Source organism: Urocampus carinirostris, chromosome 9 (genome assembly GCF_059441175.1).
Source record: "Urocampus carinirostris isolate Australia breed hairy pipefish chromosome 9, RoL_Ucar_1.0, whole genome shotgun sequence".
Classification (NCBI taxonomy): Eukaryota; Metazoa; Chordata; class Actinopteri; order Syngnathiformes; family Syngnathidae; genus Urocampus; species Urocampus carinirostris.
The window spans coordinates 1,043,320-1,065,030 of record NC_142357.1 but is presented as its reverse complement, the minus strand read 5'-3'; the positions used below and the strand labels follow the sequence as shown (position 1 = coordinate 1,065,030).

The following is a 21,711-nucleotide window of genomic DNA, read 5'->3' as shown; positions in this document are numbered from 1 at the left end:
AGAAAGAAGATAAGCATTCTGCCCATGGGGGAACCAAACCCCGGTCTTCCACATGATAGGTGGAGATACTGATCCACTAAACTAATGAGGATTGGTGCAGTTTATTGTAACATAACACAAGATAGGTGGAGATACTGATCCAATAAACTAATGACGATTGGTGCAGTTTATTGTAACATAACACAACATCGTGTCGCATTAACAGACGGTAGATATGACGGAATGGACCCGTAGACCAACAGCACTATGGACCAGGACGGACCTAATCCTCGACTCTGTGTGTTCCTTTCAATACCTTAATACAATCACAAGTTTTAACCAGGTCAGCCTTTAACTTCCCTGTTGCATGTTAAAGTTCTAGACAAAACACAACTGCATCCACAAACTACATACAACTACAGTGCCTTGAAGTACTTGTCCCCCTCCTGACTTCTGTGTTTTTTTTGAATATTTATCACTCAAAAACCTGTATTAGGTTTTTTAACGGCGAGTCGGGAAGCCTTTGGCAGAGGTTACAGATAATTGGTAATGAATTTTTTGCATCTTTTGGTCCACTCTTCTTTAAAAAACGTTTTCATATCTGCCATATTGGAGGGTTTTCGAGCATGGACTGCCTGTTTAGGGTCACAACTCAATTGGATTTGAATCCGAACTTTGACTTGGCTAATCCAGAACTTTTTTTTTAGCTTATTAGACATGGACTTGTTGGTGTGTTTAAGATTGCAGTCCTGCTGCATCATCCAAGAAAGCTTGAGTGTGAGGGCACAAACTGATGGCCAGACGGTCCCCTTCAGGATCTTCTGATATACAACAGGATTCATTATTCCGTCAACCACATCAAGTTGTCCTGGTCCTGAGGCAGTACCCAATGTTCAGTCCAAATGGTGCGCCGTGGTTGTCGGTCACTTTAGAACAGCTTCCAGAGTATTGAATAATTCTAACAGATAAATGTTCAAAATGTGAATGCCTATCTTCTTTATGTTAAAGAGTGCACTAGACAACTTGGCACATGAAATAATTCAGACTGGTTAAAGTTAATATTTGTCACTTCATAAATTTATAAATAGCCTAAAATTAATAATACAGTGGAACCCCGGTTCTCGACCATAATCCGTTCCAGAACCCTGTTCGAAAACAGATTTGTTCGATCACCAAAATCATTTTTCCCATTAAAAATAATGTAAATCCTTTTAATCCGTTCCAACACCCTGAATGTTTAGCTTGAATGTTTAACGTAAAGCTAACCCAGGCTGATCGTACGTTCACGTTATTGTAATCTCCCGTACGAAAGATTACGCTAACATGAACGTGTAAAAATAAAAAAAAGGATAAAGAAAAGAATTATTAATAGGATTTCTTACCTTTGTGGTGGTCAGCAGAAGGCGCAGGTGGACGGTGGGGCGAGGAAAATCATCAAAAGTTTTTCAATCTCTTCCAAAACTTGCGGCCGTTGCTTGCTTATAGCACTCACTCCCTTAGCCACATCACTAGATTTTACAGCCTCCTTATTCTTTAGTATCGTACTGATTGTAGATTTAGCCATCCTGTATTCCCTAGCGAGATCAGACACTCACACACCTTTTTCATATTTTGCTATTATTTCTTTCTTAAATGCAATAACAAAGCCAACTTACAACAAAGACAGTTAGTTCTTTGTTCCTTTATCTCTTTGTTTCCTTATCCTCACTGTAAATGTGGAACTGGAGTCGTCCAATTTCGTTGTCACAGCATATCCCATGTTGTAACAATGACAATAAAGGCATATTCTATTCTATTCTATTCTATTCAATAGTTGTACGCACTACTTTCCTTTTTTTCACCTGTAGCAACTTTGCTGCTTGCACTGACTTTCTCCGGAGGCATAATAAGGGGCTAAAACACTCGTACGCCGCTCAGCATCGCACCCTAGTGTACGCACTCACGCATTACCGGCGTTCGAACTCTGATTTTTTTCACCGAACAGCGAAGCAAGAATTTCTCGAAATTTTTGGTCGGACTCCGATTTGTTCGAACTGAGAGGCGCTCAAAAACAGAGGTTTTACTGTATCTTGGCAATTTTAATAAGTAAAACGCTCCAGAAATGCTCTTTATATTTTTCTATGCCTAATGTTACCATTCTACTTTTACACCCGAACCTAAAATCAGCATTCCTCAAAAACATACCCAATAAATTCAGAGCAAATTTCAACTTCTTTAGAACCATGTAATATGTCTAATTTCTCCCAGTAAGCTTCTCTCAAGTTTTTTAAGTACTACCGAAACCCACTCAGGATTAATATTGGACTTAGTTAATTTTGCTTAATATAATAAATCTGAACAAAATTTATGACAACAAATGATTGTGATAATAAACCAGTTTATTTGTATATGTTGCACGCACTCAAGCCACCTAAGATGAAAAATAGAATTCTTAATAGCAACTGTAAGTTGTCCCAAAAAATGAACCACCCTAACAACCAAGTTGTTGAAAGAGGGCCAAAAATAACAAATCTGATAAAAATATGAATCACATTAAAAATGGGTGAATTGCTGATTTACTTTTTACATGATCAGCTGTAGGTGTTCATATCAAGTTGTGAAGTTGTTGAAGATATCTTTGGCTAAATCATTTCAAATCAGTGATTTGTAATAGCTTCCAATCTAACAATAAGTCATTTTTAGAGTTTTAGGGTGTTTTGTTCAATTCATAGGTTATGAACCCATTTTTCACCTATATAATTCACTTCTTTCATCTAGCTAATTGTTTTGAGATTGATGAGTCTGCCAGATTGATGAGTCTGTTTGATTGATACTTATTAATTTGTGGGGTTGTGTAACAATGTTACCAAACAAAATCATTGGTCTTATAACCATTACATTGCTTTATTTATCGAAGTAAAAAAAAACTACAACACTTAGTTTAAAAAAACAGTAAAAACTGTAAAAACAAAAAACACCGATACCATTCTATTGATGAGCACATTGGGATTCCATGCTGCTTTCAGAGCGGACATGCAACATGTCAACATTCTTTGCTTGTTTTGGATCTTCTGCTTTTTTCTGCTTGTTCTGTTCCCCGTTGACCAGAACATTGCAGGTGGTAACGTGAAAGCTGCAAAGAAAAACAAACAAAAAAATTATCCAAAGAATACATACAACGCCCATTAAAAAAAAGCACTGAATCATCAACAAATACGACTTGGACATTGGACAAGACTTGAGTCAGCCGTGAATTGAATAAGCTGTCCTGTTTAAATGAAAGACGTCATTTTTTATTTTCTAAATTTCCTCCTCGGTGTAGTTTGTGTCATTCTCAGGCTCGGAACTTCTACCAGGTGAACAGAAGTTTGACGTTTCCACACAATATCGTAGCTGTTCCTCGGACTGCACAATTCTGGACTCTTCCAGTTTTGAAGTTACCGCCCCAAGTGCCCCCACTACCACAGGGACCACACGCAGGCCTTGACCTTACACATCTGTTCCAGATGCTCTCTCAACCATTGGTACTTCTTCAGTTTCTCGTGTTCCTTCTTTTCTGATGTTGGCAGCTGCTAGGAAAGGCACATCCATTATCACCACCCTCTTCTGCTCTTTCTTCACCACGACTAAGTCTGGTTGGTAAGCCAAGAGCAGCTTGATCGATATATATATATATATACATATATAAATATACGCATACATTTATATACATACATCATAGGTGCCGCCATGAGCGGCAGCCTTTCCAGCAGGTCAGTGTTATTTCGATCTTTTTGTGATTTATTGTTTTAAGTGTCTGCTTCTATCTTCGGTGTTTTTGTCCCATTTGAACACTACACTTTGTATTACAGGTTCGATTCCCGGCTCCTCCGTGTTATATGTGTCCTTGGAAAAAACACTGAATCCCTAATGCCGCCAATAAGCAGGTAGGCGCCTTGCATGGCTGCATGGCCGCTATTGGTGTGTGAGTGTGTGTGTGAATGGGTAAGTGGAAGCACATTGTAAAGCGCTTTAGTAGGTCTTCATTGACTTGAAAAGCGCTATATAAATGCAGACCATTTGCCATTAATTTCTATCCGATCGTTATGGGTTTTAACCCACAAAAATACTTTTATTAGAGGAATCAACTCCTTGCCCTGAAGAACTCTCGTGCCGATGTGATGAGGGGACCCTATCGTGGATGCAGAGCCGGAGCTACGGTGAAGGCTAAGTGCTGTGGAAAGTGCTGTCTTCCCCCTGAGATTCTATCTGCAACCTCAGTGGAAATGTTTAAATCTATATAGATACACACACACACACACATATATATATATATATATATATATATATATATATATATATACACACACCATATTTTCCGCACTATAAGGCGCACCTAAAAGCCTTTATTTTTTTCAAAAGCTGACCATGCGCCTTATAATACAGTGCGCCTTATATATGGATCAATATTAAGTCGCAAAGTCTTGCAACTAAGGCAAGCTGCCGCCGACTAGATTTTCCCCCGAAGGCGAAGTAGTCCGCGGTGTATGCTGGGATTTATATACCGGCGTTTCATTTCCTAAACAATGTGTCAATTATCATTTGAATCAGTCACTATTGGCTAAAGTTATTCGGAGGTAAAGGGGGCGGATCCTTTTTATCATATACAGGCTCGCATAGGCTAAAGGGGCGAAACAAAGCCTGCAATTGGCCGAAAAAGATGAATGTGAATCACACGTTAGGTTGCACTACGGCATAGAGAAAACATTTTTTACTATTCTGTATCTGTAAATATTTTACTCTCCTGGATTTACTACACTCACGGTTGTAAGAAGACCATGGTTACGTATCATTATTGAACGTGATGGCTGCAAGAGAACTTAAGTGAGATATGCAGCTTTATATTTCCCCGGTATCTTGTTTTAGAACGATCTTGATGTTTCTTTGATGAGTCTATTTTTAACCTAAATTCAATTCAAAGTGTTTATTGTCATATGCACAGTGAAGAACCCCATTTCCCTGCACAATAAAATTCTTACTTTGCTGTCCACACAGTTACCTTCCGAATGATATTTGGAACGATGCATTTGAGTGATTGGTGACATCGTACAGACACTCTGTCCGTACATGTGTGAGACACGTATTTGCTTCTTTGCAAGCTTTCGGAATGCTAAGGGGGTAATACGTTTGACTGAACTATCTGACTGTTTTGTCGACGTTCCCATTGTAGCGCCTTTTAATCCGGTGCACCTTATGTATGGAAAATATAGGACCAAAAACTATTTTTTGGGGGTGCGCCCTATAACCCGGTGCGCCTTATAGTGCAGAAAATATGGTACATACATAAATACATTTTTATATATATATATATATATATATATATATATATATATATATATATATATATATATATATATATATATATATATATATAAAGAGAGATAGAAAGAGAGAAATCTAGATATATGTATAGATATAGATATATATATATCTCTATACACATATATATATACCGTATTTTCCGCACTATAAGGCGCACCTAAAAGTCTACATTTTTTTCAAAAGCTGACCATGCGCCTTATAACACAGTGCGCCTTATATATGGCTCAATATTAAATTCGCAAGGTCTCGCAACTACGAGAAACAGCCGCCGACTCCATTTTTCGCGCTGTGCATACTGGGAAATATTAAACAACGATTCTCTTTCATACGTGCATTTGTATAAAAAAAAATGGCTCCTGTTAAGAGACACGCGTACAACGCCGAGTTTAAACTTAAGGCGATCAGTCACGCAGCACAACACGGCAATAGAGCGGCAGCGAGAGAGTTAAACATAAATGAATCGATGGTACGGAAGTGGAGAAAGGATGAAGATAAGCTCCGCCAAGTAAGGAAAACTCAACAAAGTTTCCGTGGCAATAAAGCAAGATGGCCAGAGTTAGAGGAGACACTTGAACAGTGGGTTGTTCAACAAAGAGCGGCAAGCAGAAGTGTCAGTACGATAACTATACGTATGAAGGCAACAGCGCTGGCACAGGAACTCAATATTAAAGAATTCAGGGGTGGTCCTACTTGGTGCTTTCGTTTTATGAAAAGATGCAATCTATCCATCCGTACTCGAACTACTGTTTCACAGCAACTGCCAGCTGACTTCGAGGAAAAGCTGGCCACTTTCCGCACATACTGCTTAAACAAGATTGCTGAAGAAAAGATCCGGCCAGAGCATATCATAAATATGGACGAGGTTCCACTCACCTTTGATATTCCTGTGAACCGCACAGTGGATAAAACGGGAGTACGTACAGTGAATGTACGCACCACAGGGAATGAGAAATCCTCCTTCACTGTAGTTCTCGCCTGCCACGCTGATGGCCAGAAACTTCCACCCATGGTGATTTTCAAGAGGAAAACTTTGCCAAAAGAAAATTTTCCAGCCGGCATAGTCATCGAGGCTAACTCGAAGGGATGGATGGATGAAGAAAAGATGATTGAATGGTTGAGAGAAATGTATGCGAAGAGACCGGGTGGCTTTTTTCACACAGCTCCGTCCCTATTGATTTACGACTCCATGCGCTCACATATCACCAATAGTGTAAAAAACCATGTGAAGCACACTAATTCAGTGCATGCCGTCATTCCGGGTGGATTGACAAAAGAACTCCAGCCGCTAGATGTTGGTGTCAACAGGGCATTCAAAGCCAGACTGCGTACTGCGTGGGAGCAGTGGATGAAAGAAGGCGAACACACGTTCACCAAGACGGGGAGACAGCGCCGGGCGACATACGCCACCATCTGTCAGTGGATCGTAAATGCATGGGCTGATATATCAGTCTCAACTGTGGTCCGAGCTTTCAAGAAGACGGGAATTGTCCCCGAACAGTCAGACAACATCAGCGACACTGACTCAATTAATGACGACCTTGATGAAACGGAGCCGGACGTGTTGGATGGCCCATTCACTGAGATGGTCAATTCGAACACTGCAGAAGAAGAATTCGAGGGATTCGTCAATGAGGAGCTTATAGAGTGATCTTTGTTTTTCTTTTGTGTGTTTACGTTTTACATTTTACAGTTATTATGTTATTGCTTTATTGTTATTGTTTTGCACTTGTTGTTTTTGCACATTACGAGTGTCACTTTATTGCGATTGCACTAACGTTTCATTTAAAATAACAGTATCAGACGTTTTTTTTTTGCGTGTTGACTAAATGGAGGAAAAATAAAATGATATGCCTTGATGTTGTTCAAAGATGTTAAAGATGTGTCACTAAAATGCTTTACCTCAGAGAAAATAATAAAACGGCTGTTTATTTATTTTGGGAGTGAATGGAGTTGTGGAAAGCTTGTTTGTTAACAATAAAGTTTGACCTTTTTGAATGTTTTGTTGACATTCCCTATAGCGTGGCAACATCTAGAGGTTGCATAACGTAACTACATTCTCCACTGTAGTCAAGTCAAGTCACATTTATTTACCGTAAATAGCCCTTAATCACAAAAATGTCTCGAAGGACTGCACAGGATTACAATTACAAAATTGCACAATTACCTGATCTTAAACCAGCATGCACTTATAGCGCCTTATAATGGGGTGCGTCTTATGTATGGCAAAAGTTTTAAAATATATCATTCATTGAAGGTGCGCCTTATAACACGGTGCGCCATATATTGCGGAAAATACGGTATATATATATATATATATATATATACACATTTATAAGTATTTAAATAAGTATTTTATCACCCATGAGAAGTACACCTGCACTCTGTGTATCATCCTGAATCACATGCACCTGTTTGAGGCCGTTACCTACAAAATAGTAAACCCAACAAAGCTGGAAAGGGCTACGGAGCAATTGACAAGCAGCTTGGCGAAAAAAAGTCTACTGTTAGAGCAATCATTGGAAAATGGAAGAACCTAAACATGACGGTCAATCTCAATTGGTGTGGAACTCCATGCAAGATATTACCTCGTGGGGTCTCATTGATTCTAAAAAAGGTGAGGAATCAGCCCGGAACTACACTACAGGAGTTGGTCAATGACCTGAAAAGAGCTGGGACCACCGTTTCCAAGGTTACGGTAGAATATACACTAAGACATCACGGTTTGAAATCATGCATGGCACGAAAGGTTCCCCTACTTAAATCAGCACATGTCAAGGCCCGACTTAAGTTTGCATATGACCATTTGAACGATACAGAGGAGTAATGGGAGAACATTTTGTGGTCAGATGAGACCAAAATATAAATTTTGCTCATAATTCTACTAAGCGTGTTCAGAAGAATAATAATGAAGATTACAATACGAAGAGCATCATCAATACTGTGAAGTGTGGGGGTGGTAGCATCATGCTTTGGGGGTGTTTTTCTGCACATGTGACAGAACGAGTGCATTGAATTAAAGAGATGATGACTGGGGCTGTGTATTGTACATTAGGCAAAACAAAGAACTTTATCATAATAGTCTAATCCTCTAAACTTGTAGTTAAAATATAAAAGGTGTCAACATGTATTTTTCTTTATAGTGATATTCTGTTGTAAAGGCAATCTTAACTGGAATCAAAAGCCTTATTTGGGTTTTAAAGGACCTTGGGTGAAAATAGTGTGCGTATGATTTGGAAATGTTGGTGAAAAAAAATTCACAAAACATTTGCCACCTTCTATGAAAATCGCACAATACTTCAACGCATTACAACTTATTTAATTATTTCGCATCGCACCGCACCGCACTGTGAGTGAAGCTAGCGTAGCCGCTAATGTGCGATGGCTACTTGAATGCCACCATTTTGGCGTCTGTGGGTTTCGAAAAGAAACTAAAGAATGGAGTCGACGTTGCCGTTGACTCGGCGGATTTCTTTCGAAAACCAGTGCAGGATGGAAGCCTGCTTTCCGAGATCGGCTATTGTTGATGCTGGCAAACATGGCGGCGCTGCTTTGTGAAGCGACCAAAGGCCGGGGAAACTAAGTCCGGCGGAAATAACAACCTGAGAGTCAGAGGGCGATCGGGTGAGGCGATCAGCGGACGGTGCCGTAAGAGAAGCGTGGAATTTTCAAGATGCGGAGCAGGGATAAAGAACTCGAGGAAATTAAAAAGTTACCCGGCTTTTTAATGGGCAAAATGGATATAGTCAAGACACAATCATGATTTTAATGGCTGAAATTAAAGACCTAAAGAACAAAAACATGGAGAAAGACAAGAGGATTATTGCGCTAGAAGGACCCGTAGCAGATCTGGAACAGTACACCAGGATCAATGACATTATTATCACCGGTCTGGACATCAAACCACGGACCTACGCCAAGGCAGTAGCAAATAAAAATGTTGCAACGGATGCTGATGAAGATTCTGCTGAGCAACGGGTCATTGCTTTTATGAGCAAAAAAGGGATACCAATCAATGCTGAGGACATAGAAGCATGCCATCGATTAACCAGAGGTGAGGACCGACTAAGGCAACCATCGTGAGATTTGTCAACAGGAAACGAAAACATGAAATCCTTAAGCAAGGAAAAAAACTAAAAGGGACAAATGTTTATTAAAATAAACACTTAAGCAAAAAAAAAAACTAACGACATGCTGGATTTTTGAGGAAAACAAACAAGATACAAGGAACTTGGACTTCAAACTGTAGAGTATACATAAAGTTAATCGGCACTCCAGAAGAAGAAAAAATACTTTGGGTCCGAGAAATGCAGGAGCTGGACAGATTTGCCTGAAGTGTAACAATGGCATCCTGGACTGACAATATGGACACCTTTATTACAGATCACAATAAAAAAATCCATCATAATATATTAGGCCACGATCTACCGGAACTGAGTATTGTTGATCACACTGACTCCAATAATTCAAGATTAGATGACTTCGATCCAGACCACAAATTTCTATCAGTTAGCTCAGACAATTGAAAATATTATACTGGAAATGAATATAATACTTTTGTTAAATCTAAAGGCAAATTCTCAATAATACACTTTAACAGTAGAAGCATGTACACAAGTTTTGATGACATCGCTGAATGCTTAAAGCAATTTAAGAACCCGTTTAGTGTGCCAATAAATTAAGTTGGAAAACACACATCAGACACATACAAACTTTGGAATAATTTACAAGATGAGATGAAACAATGTCCAACTATCCATGTGTTCAAATTTAAATACAAAAACCATTACTGGCGAAATACAGGGATGAAGAGAATGGGATATGAGGGAGATTGGATATACTGCGTTTAAAACTATGGTTAACTTGTTGTTATTGTTGCTATTATTATATCAGAACTGTTATTTTAAATATTATGTTTATTTTTATTGTTGTTATTATCATTGGTGCCGCAGTGACATTTGGTAACTAGGCGCATTATGACGTTGAGGGATGGGTATTGCGAAGATTAGTGTATAAAATATGTGATTATATGTGCCCGTTGCGGAATTTGCTTTCACATAGTCGCTAGGTCCAGAGGAAACAAGTCATTTGTACCAGCATGTAAAAAAGATTACAGGTAAAAGACCAATTTGGTGACTAGCTTAAAATGTCTAATAGTGTCCGACCCCAAAACTGCATTATCGATTAGAGGTAACACTATTTATTCATGCAAGTTGCTAAGTGAAATGGTACAATAAGAGTAATAAATAGTTGTAGCAGTAGTGTTAATAAGTTCGCAGGAATGGTGGGTTTGAATTAATACCGTATTTCCCGCACTATAAGGCGCACCTAAAAGCCTTTTTTTTTTTTCAAAAGCTGACCATGCGCCTTATAATACAGTGCGCCTTATTTATGGATCAATTTTAAAATTGCAAAGTTTTCCAACTAACTTGCAGCCGCCGACTAGATTTTCCCCCGAACGCCAAGTAGTACGCGGTGTATGCTGGGATTTATTTACCGGCGTTTCATTGGCTAACCAATGTGTCAATCATCATTTGAATCGATCACTATTGGCTAAAGTTATTCGGAGGTCAAGGGGCGGATCCTTTTTATCATTTACAGACTGGCATTGGCTTAAACGGCGAAACAAAGCCGCAATTGGCCAAAACAACGGTGTATGCTGGGTTGATTTACCGGCGTTTCATTGGCTAACCAATGTGTCAATCATCATTTGAATTGATCACTATTGGCTAAAGTTATTCGGAGGTCAAGGGGCGGATCCTTTTTATCATTTACAGGCTGGCATTGGCTTAAACGGCAACACAAAGCCTGCAATTGGCCAAAACAACGGTGTATGCTGGGATTTATTTACCGGCGTTTCATTGGCTAACCAATGTGTCAATCATCATTTGAATCGATCACTATTGGCTAAAGTTATTCGGAGGTCAAGAGGCGGATCCTTTTTATCATTTACAGGCTGGCATTGGCTTAAACGGCAACGCAAAGCCTGCAATTGGCCAAAAAAGATGAATGTTTATGGCACGTGGCTGACGGCATAGAGAAAGCATTTTTTTCTATTTTGTATTTTAAATTATTTTATTCTCCTTGATTTACTACCCTCACGGATATAAGAGGACATTGGCTGCACATTATTATGAACACAACGACTTCGGTGAGCTACTTCGAGTTTTATATTGTCCCTGTATCTTGTTTCAGACTGAACTCGATGTTTCTGTGATAAGCGGTGCAGATAATGGATGGAATGGAGTGTCTATTTTTAAATTAAACTCAATTCCAAGTGTTTATTGTCATATGAACAGTAAAGTTGCGAGCGAAAAAGAAAATAGAAACTCAGGAATGGTTGGCATTTCTTGAATCCCAAGACTTGAACCTTCCGAATGATGGAACGATGCATTTGAGTGACATCGTACGGACACCGCATCCGCACGTGTTCTTGACACGTATTTGCGTCTTTGCAAGCTTTGGGAATGTTAAGGGGGTAATAAGTTGGACTTAACTATCTGACTGTTTTGTCCACGTTCCCATTGTAGCGCCTTATAATCCGGTGCGTCTTATCTCTGTCAAAAATCGGACCAAAAACTATTTTTTTGGGGTGCGCCCTATAACCCGGTGCGCCTTATAGTGCGGAAAATACGGTAATTGGAATGATATTTTGTGATGTTTTATTTTGAAAATTCTCCAGACTGCTATTTTAATGAGCTTGAAGTGCTATCTAGTGCATTTCATAGGTGGGTAGGTACTTCCATCAATTGAAGAATTGAAAAGTAAAAAATCAGTCAACAGAAAGCAACCCTAACAAAGCTCGCAAGAAGATGGTGCTGTTTAATTTAGGTTTAGCATTCCAATATGGTTGAGCGTTAACAAAAACTAAATTGACACAGAAAATGTTTCTTCAGAAAAAAAGGGAAAATCACATCGAACTCGCAATACTGGTCTGAAAAAAAAAAAATCGGAAATAGTTTTTTTTTTTTTTTTTTTCCCAAAATCGTGCAGCCCTACACCGCACGCCGCTCTGGCCCAGTGAAATTGCAGCATACCAAATATCAAGAAAAAGGCGTTTGTTTCCATATACGCCTGGGGGGGGGGGGTGCCTAGGGGGCGCCAGCCAGCAAAAGTTTGGGAACCATTGATTTACAATAAATAAAGCAGGGCAAAACAAAGCCTGCAATTGGCTGAAAAATCAACAAGCAATGTCTGTCGATGCAGACGCTTCTCTGAAGATTTTTTTTTCTTTTATTTGTCTGCATTATTGCATGTTTTGGAGAGTGTAAATATTTTGCACGGTTGGATTTACAACACTCAGGTATGTAAGAGGCCATGGTAGCGCATTAACATTGAACGTGAGGACTTTGGTGAGCTACCCCGGCTTTATATTTTCCCAGTATATTGTTTCAGACTGATCTGTGTGTGTCTAGAAGTGTTTATTTTCATATGCACAGTAAAGAACCACGTTTCCCTGGACAATAAAATTCTTACTTTGCTGTCCACACGGTTGCCAGCAAAAAAGAAATCAGAACCTAAGAAATGGTTGTCATTTCTTGAAACACAAGAGTTTAACCTTCCTAATGATATGTGGAATGACGCATTTGAGTGATTGGTGACATCGTACAGACACTGTGTCCGTACATGTCTGAGACACGCATTTGCTTCTATGCGAGCCGTCGGAATGTTAAGGGGTTAATAAGTTTGACCGAACTGTTTTGTTGACGTTCCCACTGTAGCGTCTTATAGTCCAGTGCGCCTTATGTATTGAAAATATGAAATGAAATTATCTGCATTTATATAGCGCTTTTCAAGTCAATGACTTCCCAAAGCGCTTTACATTGTGCTTCACATTTCCCAATAGCGGCCATGATCTGTGCAGCCATGTAAGGCGCTAACCTGCTTATTGGGGGTATTGGGGGTTCAGTGTCTTACCCAAGGACACTTCGGCATGTAACACGGACAAGCCGGGATTCGAACTGGGGGCCCTCAATCCTAAAACGATCGCTCTACCTCCTGAGCTACTGCCGCCCCAAATATAGGACAAAAAACATTTTTTGGGGGTTGCGCCTTATAACCCGGTGCGCCTTATAGTCCTGAAAATACAGTATATCAAGTTAAATAAAAAAAAAATTCAATGTAGTAAAACAACTGTTTACGCATGAAATGCTGACCTTGGATCCGTGGTCAAAGCAGGGTCATCTCCACCAATTATGACATTCTTAATTGATTTAGGCTCCATTTTAAATCCTAAAAACATAATTAACAAGATGTTAGTTGTGACAGTAGAGAGCACCATGACAAAAATACCCATCTTGCAGCGGTAATACTGTCTCACCAGTCGGACACTCATCGGTTGAAGAGTGAAGAAACATATGCTGTGGAATTTCAGTTTTATTTGAAATAATATTGCGATTATCAAATGAAGTTCCATCAAGTGGCATAGTATATATTTGAAGTTTTTCTTTTGTTGTTCCATGGGATGAAGCCACTGCTGTCTCTGTGACCAAATTACAAAACGAGACATGTTATGATGTAGCACTCAAATAATGTGCATTTTAAAAATTTTAAAAACAATTGTTGATTACCTTTTGGTTCATATTTTTGTTGTAACTCATCCACTTGAAGCTGTAACTGGATTTTATCGCACTGGGCCTTTGTGAAAACAAAAATAAAAAACCTTCACAACTTTAAATATTGAGGCCCCTCGAATGAGCATTAATAACATATAAGCAATAATGCTGTAGGACATTCAACATTAGTTCATAATTCTGTTTTGCAATGTCAAGAACAATGATCAAACAATATTAGAACATGTGCAACAAATTAATCACATTGACTGATAAAATCTAGTGGCAACTGGAGTGAGGTTTGGTGTCATCTCACATGTGTGAAGCACGGGTAACCTTAAAAACTCCTCCCAGGGGGCGCCCAGAGTGGTGGGCCAGATATATATATATACAAACATATACATACATACATACATACATACATACATACATACATACATACATACATACATACATACATACATACATACATACATACATACATACATACATATAAATATTAACAAACATATATACATGTATACATATATACATACATATATACACATATATATACATGTATACATAGACATATAAATAAACACATACATATATAGACATACAAATTCAGATATATACATATATACACATATAGATACACACACATATACAGTGGCTTGCAAAACTATTTGGCCCCCTTGAACTCTGTGACCTTTTGCCACGTTTCAGACTTCAAACATCAAGATATAAAACTGTCATTTCTTGTGAAGCATCAACGATAAGTGGGACACAATCACAAAGTGGAACTCACAGACTTTTTTTAACAAACAAAAAACGATAAAGTGGGTGTGCAAAATTACCCGATTGAGTTAATACTTTGTAGCGCCACCTTTTGCTGCGATTACAGCTGCAAGTCGGTTGGGGTATGTATAAGTTTTGCAGATCGAGAAACTGATATTTTTGCCCATTCATCCTTGCAAAACAGCTCAAGCTCAGTGAGGTTGGATGGAAAGCGTGAACAGAAGTTTTCCGTTTCTTTCCACAGATTAGGATTGAGGTCTGGAGTTGGACTTTGACTTGTTCATTCTAACACCTTCATGAAATAAAATGAAATGAAATATGTTTTTTGGTGAACCAATCCATTGCAACATTTGCTTTATGTTTTGTTGGAAGACAAATCTCCGTCCCAGTCTCAGGTCTTTTGCGGACTCCATCAGGTTTTCTTCCAGAATGGTCCTGTATTTTTCCAACATGGCGGCGCGACTATACGCAGCGGCTTCTCGTGTCTCTCCAGTAAATCTTTTTACTTTAAGTTGTAGTGGGTTTTACATAATTCACCCACGGAACCATTGTTTAGTTAGCGAGTTCCTAGGGGGACTCTTAATTCGGCCGGCTCGAGCCGCTCTCTTGTTTTGTTTTGTGATTGCAAGTTTAACTGTCATTAAAGCAGCTTTCGTTGGCACCTTTGTTTGACACTCCGCCTACGACTCCCGTCTCTGCTCGCTACATTGGTGACCCCGACATTAGTCTCGTGGAAGTTTCCGAGGCCGTGCATAATACTGAGCATACCGACATGGCATACGCGCCCGTTCTCAAGCTCCCTGAGTTCTGGGAGTCATCGGCGTTAACATGGTTTGCACAAGCAGAGGCTCAATTCGCCCTGCGCGGAATCACTGATGATGACTCTCGCTATTACCACGTGGTGTCTGCTCTGGGGAGCTCAACTGCAGCCAGAGCGGTGAGTTTCATCACATCCCCTCCTCAACTGGATAAATATAAGGGACTGAAGGCATATCTCCTCAGAATCTTTGAACTGTCGCGTTCTGAGTGTGCTCGACGCCTCCTTGCTATTCAGGGCTTAGGAGACAGTAAGCCATCGGATCACATGGAAATGATGTTAAACTTGCTTGGCACCGAAGAGCCAAATTTTCTTTTCACTGAACTTTTTCTGCGTCACATGCCGCCGCATGTACAGACGGCGCTTGCGAATACAACCATTACAGATCCGCGTGCACTGGCAGAGGAAGCGGACCGGTTTCTCCTGGCCACACAGATACACACATGAGGTGCTGGCCCCTACACGCACCTACACACCATCAAGTGCGACGCCCCCAGCCAGCAAGGCACGCACGGCCACTGACGATCAGAATGTGTCAGGTCTGTGTTACTACCATGCACGTTTTGGGCCCAGGGCCAAGAAGTGCCGTCCCCCTTGCACCTCCAACTCGACGGGAAACTTCAAGGCCTGCACTCTGTAGCGGCCGTGAGTGCAGGCGCAAGAAACCGGTTACTGTTCATCCGGGACGCCATCTCCGGCCAAAAGTTCTTGTGTGACACCGGCGCCCAGAGGAGCGTCCTCCCTGCCACTGTGGACGATGTGGGGGGGGGAACACATGGACCTCCATTAACTTCTGCTAATGACACCCCCATCCGCACATACGGGACACGGACAGTGGACGTGTGTTTTGGCGGTCAGCAGTTTACATGGGACTTTGTCACTGCGGATATTGCTTTTCCTCTTCTTGGTGCAGATTTTCTGTGTGCCAATGGATTACTCGTCGATGTGAAAAATGGCCGCCTCAGTGAAGCATTGAATTTCTCCTCTCTCGCGTGTGTCCGCGACAAAGGGATTTTTGAGGGTCTGTCCAGCTCTCTCTTGGACGGTGATATTTACCACCGGCTCCTCGCTGAGTTCCCCAGTCTGGCGAAGCCCACCTTCTCAGCCTCCACGACCAGACATGGGGTTGAGCACCACATTGAAACCAAGGGCCCCCTTGTTCATGCCAGGGCCCGACGACTCAATCCAGAAAGACTGGCAGCTGCTAAATCCGAATTTGATAACATGGAACGTCTCGGCATCATTCGCCGATCAGACAGCCCCTGGGCCTCTCCACTACACATGGTCCCGAAACCAGGCGGTGGCTGGCGCCCATGCGGGGACTATCGCCGCCTTAACGAGGCTACCACGCCCGACCGTTACCCAGTCCCGCACATTCAAGACTTCTCTGCACACCTGGCGGGCAAACTTCTCTTTTCCAAGGTGGACCTAGTGCGGGGATACCACCAACTGCCAGTGCATCCCTCAGATACACCGAAGACGGCCGTGATAACTCCATTTGGGTTGTTCGAATTTCTCAGGATGCCGTTCGGACTGAAAAATGCCGCTCAGTCCTTCCAAAGGCTGATGGATTCAGTGCTCAGGGACATGCCTTTTGTGTTCGTCTACCTGGACGACGTCAGAAGAGGAACACTTGGAGCACCTCAGAGACCTCTTCACCAAGCTCAGTCAGCATGGCCTGATTATAAATCCCGCGAAATGTGTTTTTGGCGTACCCTCCATCCACTTCCTCGGGCATCTCATCACCAAGGATGGGGCTTCCCCCCTACCGTCTAAGGTAGAGGCCTTCTCCACCTTTCCTCAGCCGCCAACAGCACGGGGCCTCAGGGAGTTTCTCGGCATGGTGACATTCTACCATAGGTTTATTCGCCGAGCCGCTGATGTCATGCGCCCACTCTACGAGGCCCTCAAGGGTAGGTCACCCAATCAAGCTGTTGAATGGACCGCTGAGAGGACCAAGGCATTCGAGGACACAAAAACAGCGCTGTGCCAGGCAGCCATGCTGGCTCACCCAGCCCCCGGAGCCCCAGTCGCACTGACTACAGACGCATCAGACCTAGCAGTGGGTGCCGTGTTCGAGCAGTGGGTTGACAATGCTTGGCAGCCACTCGCCTTTTTTAGTCGCCAGCTGGTCCCCAGAGAACGTAAATACAGTGCATTCGACAGAGAACTACTTGACATCTGGTTGGCGATTCGCCACTTCCGTTTCATCTTGGAGGGCCGTGAGTTCATCGTCTTTGTTGATCATAAGCCTCTTACGTTCTCCATGTCCAAGATGTCCGAACCGTGGTCCGCCCGCCAGCAGCGCCAGCTGTCATTCATATCGGAATACACGACTGACATCAGGCACATTGCTGGGAAGTCCAACGTGGTTGCGGATTGCCTGTCCAGAGCAACCATCAGCGCTGTGCAATTGGGGCTTGATTATTCCAGTATGAGTGTGGACCAGGCTTCTGATAACGGCATCCAAACGCTCAAGAGCTCAGACACTGGTTTGCGGCTGGAGGAGGTTGCGGTCAGAGACTCAGGGGCCAAGCTTTGTTGTGACATCTCCATGGGTTGGCCTAGGCCGCTTGTCCCTGCTGGCTGGCGTCGGGCTGTTTTTGAGGCAATACACGGCCTGTCTCATCCTGGCAGGAAAGCATCCATTAAGCTAGTGGCCCAGAAGTTTGTGTGGAAAGGGATGAGAAAGGACGTCCGGGACTGGGTCGACTCATGCGTGGCATGTCAACGCGCCAAAGTGCACCGTCACATCAAGGCCCCATTGGTACCATTCACCATCCCCGAACGGAAGTTTGACCACGTTAACATTGACCTGGTGGGCCCACTGCCCCCTTCACACGGTTTCACTTACCTCCTGACGATGGTGGACAGGACGACCCGTTGGCCTGAAGCAGTTCCGCTGACTTCCACCTCAGCTGTCGATGTGGCCCGGGCGTTCATCAGCACATGGGTCGCCCGTTTTGGACCCCCTGCAGATCTCTCATCTCTCATCGCACAGTTCACCTCCGAGTTGTGGAACACGGTTGCCGAGAGCCTGGGAGTCAAACTTCACCGCACCACTGCCTACCACCCCCAGGCTAACGGGTTGTGCGAGCGGTTCCACCGCTCGATGAAAGCGGCCCTGCGCGCCAGCCTGACCGATGGGGACTGGGTCGATAAGCTACCCTGGGTCATGCTGGGACTGAGGACCGCTCCCAAAGAGGACCTTCAGTGCTCTTCAGCTGAGTTGGTTTACTGTCAAGTGCTGCGGGTGCCAGGTGATTTCATCCCAGACCCAACGACACCCTGAGCTGCATCCAGGGAGAAGTCCATCTTGCAGGGCACTGCAGGAGCGTTAGTGCCTATCCCCACATCGCGACACGGCAGGCCAGTTTCACGGGTTCCCTCCAACCTGCGCTCGGCTGGTTTTGTTTTCATTCGCCACGATGCCCACCGCGGACCATTGCGCCCTCCTTATGATGGACCGTTTAAGGTCCTGCAGCATGGTGACAAGACCATGGTCGTGGACATTGGTGGTAGGCCAGAGACTGTCTCCGTGGACAGGGTTAAGCCTGCCCACATGGATATGTCCAAGCCATTGGAACTGGCCCAAGCCCCACGACGCGGCCGTCCTCCTGCGACACGACCCTCCGGCCCCGTGGGTACCCACTCCGACCCTCCGCCCCCAGCACCTGTGGGCTCTCCAGCTGAGTCCACAAGCTCTCACCCCCCCGCTGTTCCAGCTCCTTGTACCCGCAGTGGCCGGGTCAGCGTCCCAACCAGGCACTGAGACTTTGACTATGGGTGAATTCTGGGGGGGCTTGTGTAGTGGGTTTTACATAATTCATCCACGGAACCATTGTTTAGTTAGCGAGTTCCTAGGGGGACTCTTAATTCGGCCGGCTCGAGCCGCTCTCTTGTTTTGTTTTGTGATTGCAAGTTTAACTGTCATTAAAGCAGCTTTCGTTGGCACCTTTGTTTGACACTCCGCCTACGACTCCCGTCTCTGCTCGCTACATATCTCTCATCTTTTCTTTGATAAATACCTGTTCGGCAACTATCACCTTAAGTCGCCAGGAACTTATTAACCTGGGTCTAAGATTAGATTCGACTCATTTCACGATTACAACACCAACAACAACATCCCAAAGGACATACGAAGACCACCGGGATCTCCCTGGGTTACCTGCCCGCCCAACAAGCGACGGAGACGGCGGAGGGAACGTAAACAAAAACGAGGCTCTCGGGGAGGCCTAGCAAAGAAGCTAAAAAGACGACCACACCGACAAGCGCTTCCGAGTATCTTCCTGACCAACGCCAGATCCATCGTACACAAAATCAGTGAGCTTGAGCTGCGGATAGCTACCAACAACTTCGTACGGAATAGCAACATTTTTGTGATCACGGAGTCATGGCTTGACCCGCGGATCCCCGACGCTGCAGTTCAGCTAGCAGGACGCACGCTACACCGATACGACCGCAACGAAGACTCCGGCAAAAAAGAGGTGGGGGACTATGCATTTACGTACATAATGCGTGGTGCAATAACAGCAGAATTATTGATGCACACTGCTCGCCCGATCTAGAGTTTCTGGCGGTATCGTGTAGACCATTCTATATACCGCGAGAGCTAACTGTGCTCATTGTGATAGCTGTTTACATTCCTCCGGATGCTAACGCTAGCACAGCGCTAAACCTTCTACTCGCTGCCATAAACATTCAACAGCTTGCACACCCCGACGGAGCTTTCATTATCGCTGGCGACTTTAATAAAGCATTTTTAAGGACTGTTCTTCCAAAATTCTATCAACATGTGAACTGTGCAACAAGGGGTGTTAAAACTTTGGACCGCGTTTACAGCAACCTCAAAAACGCAAACAAAGCTTCCCCCCTCCCCCACCTAGTAAATTCGGATCACCTATGCATATCCCTTACCCCCTCATACACCCCCATCCGAAGGAAAACAAAACCTGTAACGAGGACAATACAAACGTGGCCTGAGGGAGCCCTCTCCAAGCTGCAGGACTGTTTTGATCAAACTTGCTGGGAGGTATTTGAACACCATGACCTCCAGAAATTCACTGACACTGTTTTATCCTACATCCGTTACTGCACGGACGAAGTCACAGTATACAAAAAAATCAAAAACTACCCAAATCAAAAACCCTGGATGTCCAGCGAGGTGCGCACCCTCCTCAAAAACCGCAACACCGCCTTCAGGTCTGGAGACAAGGCTCTTTACGGGGTGGCCAGGGCTGACCTGAAGAGAGGCATCAAGAAAGCAAAAGCAGCCTACACAAGGAGGATCGAGCACCTCTTCGCTGGAAATGACCCGAGGAGGATGTGGCGGCCTCCAACACATCACCAACTTCAGAGGCCACAACCTGGCAACTGTTGAGGCTGAGGCTTCACTAGCTGAGGACCTTAATCAGTTCTTCGCTCGCTTTGAAGCTGGTAGGCCACAAACAGCCACATCACACCCACCAACAACCAGCAGCAACTCCCTCACATTTCAGGAGCACGAAGTTAGGCGTGCGCTGAATACCATAAACCCCAGGAAGGCAACTGGCCCGGATGGAGTACCAGGGAGGGTACTCAGGGACTGTTCCAATCCGCTGGCTGGGGTCTTCACCACCATCTTCAACCGGTCCCTGTCACAGGCGACCGTCCCACCTTGCCTCAAAACCTCCACCATCATTCCCATCCCCAAAAAATCAGCAGTGGAAAGCCTCAACGACTACAGGCCTGTAGCTCTTACGCCTGTGGTCATGAAGTGCTTCGAGAGGTTAGTGTCCCGGCACATCAAAAACTCCCTGCCACTCACACTGGACCCCCACCAGTTTGCCTACAGGGCAAACCGCTCCACTGACGACGCCATAAACACAGCACTTCACACCGTGCTGAAACACCTGGATCACCGGGGGAGCTACGTCAGAATGCTCTTCCTGGACTTCAGCTCAGCCTTCAACACCATTATCCCGGAGATCCTGGTGGAGAAACTTGCACACCTAGGACTCTCTCCCTCCATCTGCCACTGGATAATGGACTTCCTCTCCAACCGCCCACTGTCGGTGAAACTCGGTACCCACGTCTCTCCCACCCTAACACTGAACACTGGCTCCCCCCAAGGTTGTGCACTGAGCCCCCTGCTTTTCACCCTCTACAGCTCCGACTGCTCACCGACCCACCCCACAAACACTATTATTAAGTTTGCTGACGACACCACCTTGATCGGCCTCATCTCTGAAGGGGACGAGGCGGCAT

The 21,711-nt window shown here is 43.6% G+C and overlaps 1 protein-coding gene across 1 annotated transcript in view; it reads right to left on the bottom strand.

Moving 5' to 3' along the window:
* Window positions 1-2,841: 2,841 nt before the first annotated feature.
* LOC148359070 (protein Spindly-like) overlaps window positions 2,842-21,711 on the bottom strand; it is a 62,796-nt gene continuing 43,926 nt past the window's right edge. The window contains exons 4-7 of the mRNA XM_088343982.1: window positions 13,887-13,953; window positions 13,637-13,798; window positions 13,473-13,548; window positions 2,842-3,091 (exon numbers count right to left, since the gene is read on the bottom strand). Of these exons, the coding sequence (XP_088200108.1) occupies window positions 2,947-3,091; window positions 13,473-13,548; window positions 13,637-13,798; window positions 13,887-13,953 (450 nt within the window). The 3' untranslated portion in view covers window positions 2,842-2,946. The remainder of the gene's footprint in view (window positions 3,092-13,472; window positions 13,549-13,636; window positions 13,799-13,886; window positions 13,954-21,711) is intronic.